Here is a 12,692-nt window from a genome sequence, read left to right as displayed (position 1 = left end):
TAATTTCTTGACCATCTTTCAGACACATTTAAGTATATTTTTGTTCTTTTTTAATTCTTAGAAAATCAATGAAAACAAAATTATGACTGTCCTGACAATGATTTCTGTTAGATTTACTTCAAAAGTAAAGTTCACTGATGACGAGACAGTGACCTACAGACTCGAGGTTCACGATTGTTGTAACTCCCAAACTACAACATTTGCCACATCTCTAAGGTTATTGCTGAACAAGGCACCAGGTATTGCTACACAATTATTTTTCCTGAAACTAGATGGAACAGGTGTTATGTGATTGAGCAACTGGTCAAAGAGTTTTCTGCCTTCATGGTGAATCATATTGTTTTCAAGAAACCGTTTTAAAGATGTAGTTCTTTTGGTTTCAGATCTATCCACAAAGACATCATTTTGTTGAGTCCAGCTTCAGCGAGTCTCACACCGCTACAAATGGCTTCTGGCGAGAATGCCATGAAAACATGATGCTCAACATGCACAAGAGGAACAGAGACATTGGTGACAGCAAGCTCAAATTCCAGGTATGATTGGTCTCTACTGCAGTAGATCATCTTTGTTGATGCTTACTCAAAATATACTCCTCCTCCTCCTCTTCATCCCTCCTCTTCATCCTCCCTCCTCTTCCTCCCTCCTCCTCCCTCCTCCTCCTCCTCCCTCCTCCTCTTCCAGCCTCCTCACTTAACTTTTTTGGGTGTAAAGGATCTAGGGCTAATAATGATGATTAGTTATTGGTCCCAGCTACTTTTGCTGATGGTAAGGGCTGACTTTATGGATGAGGTGGCCAGGCTTTGTCACATGGTTGATTGCATTGCATCAGGACCCAACAGCATTGATAGTCATATCAGTCACTGGATGGTCTAGTGTCATCATGATGTACTTCCCAGTACAACATCCTTCTCATGTAAGTCACATCCTTCTCATGTAACTTTGTTATTTGCACATCTTTTGTTCAGGTGTAAGATGTTGTTGTTTTCCTTCCAGGCACAAGTGTTAGACCCTTTCAAAACTAAGTCATCCCAGGAATACCGCCGATATCAAAATGTCTCAACACAGCTGAGAAATCAGCATCTCTCTACCTTGCGGAAATGGCGGGCCAACAAGAGATTCTTCACCGGGGAGCGAGGAAGCTGGCATCTGAGGTTTGTTGTCTAACATGATACAGACACATCAGTCATGATATGAAACAATATCAGTAAATACAGTTACAACACACTGTCATCTCCATCTGTCAGTATATAAACTTATACTATTTGGTTGTCACCATCATTCAGTAAATACAGTTACAACACTGTCATCTCCATCTGTCAGTATATACACTTATACCATATTTTGTCACCATCATTCAGTAAATACAGTTACAACACTGTCATCTCCATCTGTCAGTAAATACAGTTACAACACTGTCATCGCCATCTGTCAGTAAATACAGTTACAACACTGTCATCTCCATCTGTCAGGAATGAACATGATGTCCACTGGAAACTGTCAAACCAAGAGAACTTCATGCGGATGAAGGTGAAGGTCATTCAGAACTACAACTTTGAACCTCACACCGAGGCCAGCAGACAACGGGACAACTTGGGTAAGTACATGGCACATCTTATATCTGTATGTCATATGTTGAGCACTGTCCATAACTTGTGTCATACCTGTGTGTCATACACACTGAACAATGTATATAACTTGTGTCATATCTGTATGTCATACACACTGTACATAACTTGTGTCATATCTGTGTCATACACACTGTACATAACTTGTGTCATGTCTGTTTGTCATAGACACTGTATGTAATTTGTGTCATGTCTGTATGTCATACACATTGAACAATGTATATAACTTCTGTCATATCTGTATGTCATTCACACTGTACTTAACTTGTGTCATATCTGTATGTCCTACACACTATGTAACATGTCATATCTGTATGTCATACACACTGTATGTAACATGTCATGTCTGTATGTCATACACACTGTACATAACTTGTGTCATAATTTATGTCAAACACACTGTGTGTAACTTGTGTCATATCTTTGTCATACACACTGTGTGTAACTTGTGTCATATCATTGTCATACACACTGTAACTTGTCATGTCTGTCATACACACTGTACCTAACTTGTGTCATATCTTTGTCATACGCACTGTATATAACTTGGCATGTCTGTCATACACACTGTATGTAACTTGTCATGTCTGTCATACACACTGTATGTAACTCGTCATGTCTGTCATACACACTGTATGTAACATGTGTCATATCTGTATGTCATACACACTGTAACTTGTGTCACATCTTTGTCATACACACTGTAACTTGTGTCATATCTTTGTCATACACACTGTATGTAACTTGTCATGTCTGTCATACACACTGTATATAACATGTCATGTCTGTATGTCATACACACTTTACATAACTTGTGTCATGTCTGTATGTCATACACACTATGTAACTTGTGTCATGTCTGTCATACACACTGTGTGTAACTTGTGTCATATCTGTATGTCATACACACTGTACATAACTTGTCATATATGTATGTCATGCACACTGTACATAACTTGTGGCATATCTGTATGTCATACACACATTACATAACTTGTGTCATATCTGTATGTCATACACACTGTCCATAACTTGTCATATCTGTATGTCATACATGTCCATAACTTGTGTCATATCTGTATGTCATACACACTGTCCATAACTTGTCATATCTGTATGTCATACACACTGTACACAACTTGTGTCATATCTGTATGTCATACACACTACATAACTTGTCATATCTGTATGTCATACACTACATAACTTGTGTCATATCTGTATGTCATACAAACTGTATGTAACTTGTCTGTATGTCATATCTGTATGTCATACACACTGTACACAACTTGTGTCATATCTGTATGTCATACACACTACATAACTTGTCATATCTGTATGTCATGCACACTGTCCATAACTTGTGTCATATCTGTATGTCATACACACTGTATGTAACTTGTGTCATATCTGTATGCCATACACACTGTCCATAACTTGTGTCATATCTGTATGTCATACATACTGTATGTAACTTGTGTCATGTCTATGTCATACACACTATGCAACTTGTGTCATATCTGTATGTCATGCACACTGTCCATAACTTGTGTCATATCTGTATGTCATACACACTGAACACTATGCATAACTTGTGTCATGTCTGTACATCATACATGTTGTACACTGTAAGCAACAATTGTCATACCGGTCTGTCAGAGTACTCATGAGACATATTTGTATATCAATCAGGTGTCTCTGACCTTGAGAATCCAGAGGTGAAGACCATCAAAGTTGCTAAAGAGGCCTTGGTGTCAAAGGAGAATATCGCAGATGATACTCTTGGAGATGAAGACTGGAATGTCATCAGTGCTTCAAGGTCTGATATAGATAGTCAACATTCCTGTCAAGTGCACTTTTCTTGTTCAAATGCTCCTATATGCAAAGGGTTATTCATCCTCGTAAAATCGGAAAAAAATCACGATATGAATTGAAAGTTGTCTGAGAGATGACATTAATGCGATGGCAGGCCGTCTTTGTGAGGAAGTTAACAGTGTCTGTTGCTAATGTTGCAAAAACTATGTAACTACCACAAAACACCTACCAGTACATGCCCCAGACATTTCTGTTTCAAATAACAACAAACCCTTATTGTGTATGTTTAAAACATGTGTCAGTGTTTAAAGAAAATAGTTACAAGCTCTGAAGCATCTGAAAATATAATGAATGTTTGGGGTAAAAATGGAAGTGTAACACTTAAAGCAACCAATCCATAACAAGTGTGCCTAGTTGGACTGATTTGCAAAGAAAATGAAGGTCTGAATCAAGGTTGTGCGGTTGGGTATTCTCACCACACTTAATATATCTCTATCAACCATGACAATTTGTGACACTCGCATCAAGATTTCCCTATCTGTACCTAACATTAGCTAACAGTTAACATGTTCATTTTACGATGAAAAAAGTTCAGTGTACAAATAACAACTTAGATTTATTCATTTGTGATGCACTGACAGTTACCAAAACATTACTAGGCTCTTGAGAGGCATATAGAAGTTGGTATTCAAGTACCAAAATAGGAAGGCAAGGAATAGCCCAGAAACGTGTGTACAGTAAAGAAGTTGACATCCATAATATTTTGTCTCATAAAACATTACTACTTTCTACACTCCACAGCACTGCCAGTGAAGAGTATGTTGGTAAAGAGAAACTGGTCCTGTCTGAAGAATGTGACCTTGTCACCTTGGTTGAGGTCATTAAAGGTCGTCTGGAGGTCACAACAACTCATGTCTATTTCTTTGACTGTAGCTTTGTGAAGGAAGAAGGTGAGTGGGCATGTTAAATATGCAAAATATACACAAACACAATCTTTTTCATAGCGATCGTCCTTGGGGTACATATATGCATTTTCTGCGCTGAAAATGTCCTGTGACAGTTGTATCAATGTTTTAATAAAAATATTGTACAATAAATAAAATCTTTTTTATCTATTATACGGCCCCCACCTCGTGGAGTTACCTCCCGCTACGCATGCGCAGCCAACCAGGTAAGCACCTAGGCCAGTATCATCATTCCTTCTGCTGTCACTCCACTGAACGGATGTGTAAAGTAGAGCTGAACTTTTCACTGATAAGAAGTTAGAGAGAATAATGTCTGGGACACCACCACCTGTATGTATGGTCTTTATTTTGTCCTATGAATGGAACAGTAAAGCTTTGCGGTCGGTTGTCCCATAATTGTGACTTTGTATTAATTATTTTACGCTAACATTCCTGTGGTTTACGCGATGTGTTGCTTTTCCATGGCGGGAAGTTTAGCGCCATGTGGTTGTCATATTGGCGCTTTAACCAAGTATTTCTTCCCGGTGGTCGCATTCATGTAATTTTCAATGTTTTGTAATGCGGTATATTTATGCTGCTGGCTCCGGCTGTTAGCTACATGCTTGCGTGTTTGCTTTCAGGCGCTTTTCCGGATGTTCTGTCTGCGGACAGAGTATTCCCAGAGCAGACAAGCCATGACAAGTGTCTCGCTTTGTCCAGAGAAAGTCGACATAATCCCCGACATATGAGATATGTATGGGCTTCTCCCCGAGCCCAGAAGAGGAGGGTTGCTGATTTCCTCTTATAGGAGAAATGCGAGAGGCGGAGGGGAACTGACCCAGGTCCTCGCGCCTAAAGCCAAAACCCCAAGGCAGGCAAAAAGCTAAGTCGCTGCAGTCAGGCCTTCTACTGCACCTAGCCCGTTTTGACATGTCCTTATCACACAGCTTTTCCAGCAGCACATGGACTCAGTGGAAGTCCCTTGTTCATGAGTCGGTTAGAGGTCTCCGGCAGGAGTTCCTCGCCCACTCTGAGCAGGGGACGGAGAGTCCGGGTGGGATCGCCGAGCCCGCTCGATCCCTTGGCCTGGAGGCGCCTGTAGATCCGCTGCCTCTGGCTTCGGTCCGGACGCCTCTGCTGCCCCCGAGGAGGGGAGGGTTCGCTTCCCAGTCCCCTTCTCGGTGTTGGCACAGGGTCCGCTGAGGATTCCTGGGGTTCCGTCCCTCGCCGTCCCGCCCCATGAGAGCCGGAGGAACCAGTTCTGCCTGGTATTCCTCCAGCGCCTCGGGACCGGGTTCGAGTGTGGTGTCGGGTGCTGAAGCGGGGAGTTCCTTCAGCTCTTCCCTTCCCTCTGTGTCTGGTGCTAGGCCTCCCACCGGTCGGGTTCGGGTCCTCTTCGCGAGGAGATCCAGCCTCTGACTTCGGGCTCGGGTGCCCGAGTCCATGGACATTGGGGAGGTAGAGGAGCCGGAGGGCTTTCCGTTTTCCGACGGCTCTGAGGGGGGCAGGCATTGCCGAAGCTTATTCCCCAGGCCGCGGTGCCTACCAGCCGCCGGAGGCAACCCGGCTGCAGCGCAGGCGCTGCTGCCCTAGGCAACCAACGCAGATCTGCCGCATTCCCGCCCCTGGTGCAGGACGTGGTGGATCCCCACCTGGTTGGGACACGCCACCAGTTTGACTTGCCTGAGCTTGTCAAGAGGTACCAGCTGGGGACGATTCCCCGTTCTTTGTGCCAGTGGTCGATGAGTGTGTTTTCACTTCGTCACCCTGGGGAGGCTCGGCTTCCTCCGAGCAGCTCCGCCTGCCAGGCAGGGGCGCTTAGTGCCACCGTTTGCCCTCCTCGGGGGCTTCTGCAGCAGGCTTACTTACCGACCTACGAATGCCATGCAGCAGGTGCGGTGGTCATCCGGAGGCCTACCTCTCTATTCAGAGGTCAGCCCTGGAGGCTGAGGGGAACGCTGGGGGACGGCGATGTCGTCTTCGCAACTATCCGAAGTTCAGGCCTGACCTCGCTCTCTCCCAGCCCCAGGCACCATCACGGACTTGGTCAGCCCTGGGCCATATGGCGGCGACTATCTCTGTAGTGTGGCCGCTTGAGGATGCGCCCTATACAGCAACTTTGGCGAAGTTGTGGGCTCACTCAGAGGACCTGGCCGGAGTCTCACAGTCCCCGGTGGTTGTCTCCTCACCTTCAGTGGTGGACCAATGTCGGAATCTCTCCAAGGGGATCCTTTGGAAATCCCGACGCCAGCTCTTACAGTTCAAACCGATGCGCCCCTCACGGGCTGGGGATGTTCTGGCAGTCTGTCGGTGTCCAGACTCTGGTCCGGGGTTCGGCCCGCCTTCACATCAACGTGTTGGAACTGAGAGCTGTGCGTTGGTTTTCGAAGCGCCCGGAGCATGTCCAGGGCCAGGTGGTTCGCTCTTCAGTTGGACAACCATACGGCCATGACGCATATCCTGAAGCAAGGCGCACGGTGTCCCTAGCACTCTCTTCGGGAGACGGGACTTTCTCCTCTGGTGCGACCAGTGCGCATTGTCAGGTACTCCCTGTTTATCTCCCCGGGCTGGAGAACGCGCGCAGCAGACGCCTTCTCGCCGGATCCTGGCCCCGCGACGAAGTGGGATGCTCGACCGGGCAGATATTCGGAGTTATCTCTCGAAGTTGTAACGGATCGCTCCAGGTGGATCTGTTTTAGCGCCCAGCGGGACGAATCAGATACCCGCGTTCTGCTCTCGATACCGACCAGAGGGCGTTGGCTTCCGATGCCTTCCTGCTGGATTGACGGGCAAAGTGCTCTATGCTCCCACCGCTACCACTCATTCCCCTGGTCCTCTCCCAGCTGTCCACTCCAGCCAGCTCGGCTGCTTGTGCTACTGGCACCGCTTTGGCCGCCACAGAGCTGGTTTCCGTAATTTCAGGTTTCTGGCTCAGCCTCCTGTTCTATTACCTTTGGCGATCGGACATTCACTCAGAACGGCGCCATACCCCAATCCAAGGATTCAGTGGGTGGCTTGGCCTCTGTCAGGTCTAGCCTCAAGCACGCGGAATTCCTGCAGCAGTTGCAGACACAATTCTGGCTTCGGTAGGGGATTCGACAAACGCTCAGTATGAGGATAGGTGGTCCTGCTATGCGCCGCTGGTGTTCAGATAGGGGATTGCAGATCCCTTTTCTGCAGATTTAGTCCGAGTATTGGAGCTTTTTTGCAGAAGCTCGCGGTTGGAAGATTCGCGTCTACTCCACGGCTGTTTTCACCTTTCACACCCCTGTCGATGGTGCAGCACCAGCTCTCGCAGCGCTTTTAGCTGGCGCTGATCAGGTTCGACCTGCTGTCAGGCAAACCAGCCCACCTTGGGATTTGTCAATTGTGCTCGATTGGTTGTCCGTCCGCCGCTATCACGCCTATCGGCTATTTCCATTCAGTTGTTAACATGGAAGGCTGTATTTCTGGTGGCGGTAACATCTGGGCGTATGGTTGGCTAACTTACATGCTATGTCGCCAGACCCGGCGCTGACTGTGTTCCATTCAGATCGTGTCAGTATTTGCCTCCCGGATACTTACCGCCGGGGTCGACATCACGCTTTCCATGTTACAGCTTCTATCAAACTTCCTACTCATACCCAGCCTTCCACATCGGGGACCTCTCCTACGAGCACTCACCTGTTGGATGTCCGTGAAGACTCTCAAGGTCTATATCAAATGAACTCAAGGAATCCGCAGACGGTACCCATCTGTTCTGCTGTTACGGTGGCGGAAGGCTGGGGTGCCGGGCAAGCAAACAGACTTTGTCTCGCTGGCTTGTCTCGGTCATTTGTGCTGCCTATCAGGCTAAGGGCAAGCCTCCCCTGAGGGGTTGAAGGCTCACTCAGGTCAGGGCAGTAGCCACGCCAAAAGCTTTTGCATCGGCACTACCCATTGAAGAGATATGCTTTGCCGCCATTTGAGCCGCCTAGCACTTTTATCTGGCACTATCAGCTCGATACACATTCACGTAATCGCTCGAAGCTTTGACCGCTCTGTTCTCTCCAGTGGACAGTGTCCTGCCACCCTGACCGAAAGTGAGTCTTGGTTATCTGGTTTAGTTGACGCTGCTTTCAATTGTGTTTTATTGATATGTCCGCTGTTGGTGTATTACCTCCTTCGATTCTCTACGGAGATTATAGTCGGTAGTGAGTGTTTTTCCCCACGGTGCTCTCTGATAGACCATAAGGTGGGTGGGGTTGTTTACGCCGCGACTTTGTGCGCTTCTCATTATGCTTAACCTGGGAGGTCGAATCTCAATACCTTTCCTCCCTGTCTGTTACCCTCCCATCATGCCTCTCGCGGAAGCTCAAACGGGACATGTGACAGGTGAGTGATTGTGCATGCCTGTTACATTATTCTTAACGATCGCTATTTGTGTGTACTTTGACAGAATTCCTCCTCCCTGGCCTCCGGTCTTTGGGAGTCTGTGTTTATGCATATATGTACCCCAAGGACGATCTCTATGAAAGAATTAACCAAACCTGAAGAGGTTTTCAATTCTTTGAAGAGAGTCGCCCTTGGGTAGGGCCCGACCGCCTCCCCGCAATTCTGTTCACTGATTTATTCAGCAGAAGGAATGATGATACGCGCCTAGGTGCTTACCTGGTTGGCTGCGCATGCATAGCAGGAGGTAACTCGACGAGGTGGGGGCCGTATAATAGATAAAAAAGATTTTATTTATTGTACAATATTTTTATTAAAACATTGATACAACTGTCACAGGACATTTTCAGCGCAGAAAATGCATATATGTACCCCAAGGACGACTCTCTTCAAAGAATTGAAAACCTCTTCAGGTTTGGTTAAATTTTGCAGAGTGTCAGAAACAATAAGGCAATAATTTTGATGCCATTATTGCGATATTCATGATACCAAACTAGTTTGCAATACAGCATCACAGACTTTGAGGATAGCAAATATGAATTAGCTTAATCCACTTTAAGCATTACTGTACAGTCTTTCATCATCTGGTAATGCCGTATTTGAGCCCCAGAATTTATATTTGTCTGTCTTTGTTGGTATGGATGTAACCTTGCTCTGTGCAGGAGGGGAAGACTTCAAGTGGGCTCTGTCTGAGTTGAGGGAGATCCACTTCCGCAGATACAACCTTCGGCGCTCGGCTCTAGAGATGTTCCTCATTGACCAGACTAACTACTTCATCAATCTACCAAACAAAGTGAATATTTTAGTGTTTTTGTTCAGCTATAGTGTCTTTCTTGTTACATGATTCATAGATGCCCTTCATGAATTTTGATGTTAATTAGAAACACTAGGCATTCCGAAGAAGCAGGATTTATTCCTCACATGGTTAAAATGTCTGAAAACCATTCCTGATGTCCTGAACTGAAATATTCTGAAATATTGTTTGACACTGACATAAGAATAAAGCCCATTGATCCAGATGGTACAGTTTCCAGTGAAGCAGTGTTCATATTACCTTAACATATACGGCAGGAAACAAGGGAACAGTGTTCATTTATTTATTCTCAGATTTTCACCAACAGTGCAATACAAAGCTTGTGAAGAAACCTGGCAAAGAATAAAGTAACACTTGTTCTGTCATGTGTTCCCTAACTTATTTCCCTCAGTATATGTTGATTTATATATGTTTCCTTGAATAATATACTCCACAAAGAAAGGCTTACACACATATGTTGTGTCGACTTTTGACTTTGCAATGTACATATGTTTCATTTGTCTATTATACCTTTGCTACAGCAAGTAAGAAACAAGATCTATAGTCGTATCCTGAGCCTCCGTCCATCCAACCTGAGCTACTACGGCACTCGTTCCCCAGCGGAACTCCTCAAGGCTTCAGGCCTGACACAGGTAAGTCTGTTAGGAGATGGCATTAAGTCAATCCTGATCCTAAACCCAATGTCCTTCTCTATAAACATGACATCTTAAAGAGGTCTGTTGTTACTGTATGTGAAGTGTGGCAAGTATGTGAAGCTATTTGTAAGGCTGAAAAAACATCTCAGTTCTCAGGCACCATTGCATCATCATGAATTATGCTGCATGCTCCTGTTTTATTTGCATTTAGAAAATATGAATGGGTACATTTGTCTCTAACACGTGACCACAGCTGTGGAATGCTGCAATACTGTAAATAACGAGATCCGATAAAGTCATATAGTTACTTCCCTCTGCATGCACACTGCTAAGCTGTGCATCTCATGGTTATGAAGAGAGCTTGTTATGTAAAATTACATGATTAACCTGAACATTTGTTTTGTCAGATTAATGAAAACAGATAAGGTTTCACATTAGTTTGTTAAGTTTAAATAATACAACTTAAGATAAAATGGTTTGTGACTCAGTTTGTTCTGTGGTGTCCCACCTGTGAAGATCCGGGCTAGAATTGACCTTCAGTAACCTATGCTTGTCGGAAGAGGCGATTAATGGGATCGGGTGGTCTAGCTTGCTGACATGGGTTGGCACATGTCATCGTATCCCAATTGGGTAGATTGATGTTCATGCTGTTGATAGTTGGAATCAGTGTGCGAAATATCCACTGGCCCGCTAGCCCGTGGCTAGTAAAAATCCAGTCGGGCCAGTAAATCTCCACAGTCACTGGCCCAACTGGCTAGTGAATATATTTTCAAGGGGTCATTTTGTAAATACATGTATATCACTCTCTCAGACTCATTAAGTTATAATACACTTTTAAATCATGCAAGATTATGGCCTGATAAAATGTTCATCATATTAGCAGCTTAATGATGAAACCCGTGTCTACATTCAAATTTCAGGCCAGGGAATAATTTTGTGGGCTAATAACTTTCAGGCATAGCTAGCCCATCTGGCTTGCAAAATTTGGAAACCATTTCGCACACTGGTTGGAATATTGCTGAGTGTGGCGTAAAATTAAACTCACTCACTCACTCACTCTATGGTTTCCCATGTTACTTCTGCTGTCATTGTTGACACTTGTGTGTCTTTATTCTTCAGAAATGGGTTCAGAGAGAGATATCCAACTTTGAGTATCTGATGCAGCTGAATACAATCGCAGGTCGGACCTACAACGACCTCAGCCAGTATCCTGTGGTAAGCGTTTGTTCCGTGATGTTCAGATGTATTTGTCCTTTAATCTGCAGGTCTATTTGTTCTGTAGTCTTCAGATGGCCATCATGATTGCGGGATGTAAAACTTTCTATTTATAACTTTCAGTTCCCTTGGATCCTACGTGACTACACATCTCCCACCCTTGACCTCGAGAACCCGAAAGTGTACCGTGACCTGAGCAAACCAATGGGGGTCATTAACCCCAAGAACGAGCATGAAGTCAGAGAAAAGTGAGCTATTTAGAATGCAAAACTTTGACTACGACATACAGTATTATTAGTATCTGATTCTATTTCATGTCGTCATAACTGAGATATGTGAGTGTGAGTGTGAGTGTCTGAGCCTGATTCTGTGTTGTGTTGTGTAACAGGATCTGCTGATTGGAATCCCAGATTTACTTTGTTTTGGTTTTTGGTTTTCAGCAGCATTGTTTGCCATGCTCATCATGTTAAACATCTGACATGCATCACTGGGTTGGCTTCCTACATTAAGCCGCGTCATACCAAAAGACGTTAAAATATGGTACTTGTTGGTCCCTGCCTGGCTCTCGGCATTAATGGGTACAACAAGGACTGGTCGGCTCGGAGTCAGTATAATGTGTCTGAGTGGGGTATTCATGCTTCACTGCGGCATGGTATCTCAGTGGGCTAGCACTATAAAACCAGCTTCAGTTTGGGCTAGTACAAGCAGCCGCACATACACACGCATGCACGTCGTCACATGAGTGAAATATTCTCAAGCACGACGTTAAACCCAATTTCACCTCACCTCAGCTCACCTCCTACATTAAGGTGTCACATATTATGACTAAAATACTGCTGAATCCAGCCTAGATCCAACTCACTGAGCATTAACTTCATCATGAATACCACATCTGTGATTTGACTATTCAGTGTCTAGACAGTATTTTCTCGGTGTTTTGACTGTATGTGCTGTTTATGTTAGCTGTATGTTCTGTATTTGTTGACAGGTATGAAACCTTTGAGGACCCAACAGGTAACATAGAGAAGTTCCACTACGGCACCCACTACTCCAATGCCGCGAGCGTGATGCACTACATGGTGAGGATGGAGCCGTTCACCTCGCTGCACATACAGCTGCAGAGTGGCAAGTGAGTCTGAATATGTACTTTGTCTCACATCCCAAAATGTTCATCATGGCCATATTGTTATCACATTCAGTAGTATTTGTTTCCTTTGGTTTTTCTTTATTCAGA

General features: G+C 44.8%; 1 protein-coding gene across 1 annotated transcript in view; it reads left to right on the top strand.

Moving 5' to 3' along the window:
- The window catches only part of LOC124271452 (neurobeachin-like protein 1), a 74,692-nt gene that overhangs the window by 47,356 nt on the left and 14,644 nt on the right, over window positions 1-12,692 (top strand). Inside the window, 10 exon segments of the mRNA XM_046706612.1 lie at window positions 384-533; window positions 994-1,151; window positions 1,470-1,594; window positions 3,318-3,444; window positions 4,242-4,390; window positions 9,457-9,587; window positions 10,130-10,240; window positions 11,363-11,458; window positions 11,582-11,706; window positions 12,447-12,587. Of these exon segments, the coding sequence (XP_046562568.1) occupies window positions 384-533; window positions 994-1,151; window positions 1,470-1,594; window positions 3,318-3,444; window positions 4,242-4,390; window positions 9,457-9,587; window positions 10,130-10,240; window positions 11,363-11,458; window positions 11,582-11,706; window positions 12,447-12,587 (1,313 nt within the window).

Source organism: Haliotis rubra, unplaced genomic scaffold (genome assembly GCF_003918875.1).
Source record: "Haliotis rubra isolate DU_JTF1 unplaced genomic scaffold, ASM391887v1 Scf1026, whole genome shotgun sequence".
Taxonomy (NCBI): domain Eukaryota; kingdom Metazoa; phylum Mollusca; class Gastropoda; order Lepetellida; family Haliotidae; genus Haliotis; species Haliotis rubra.
This window is presented reverse-complemented; position numbering and strand designations above follow the sequence as displayed.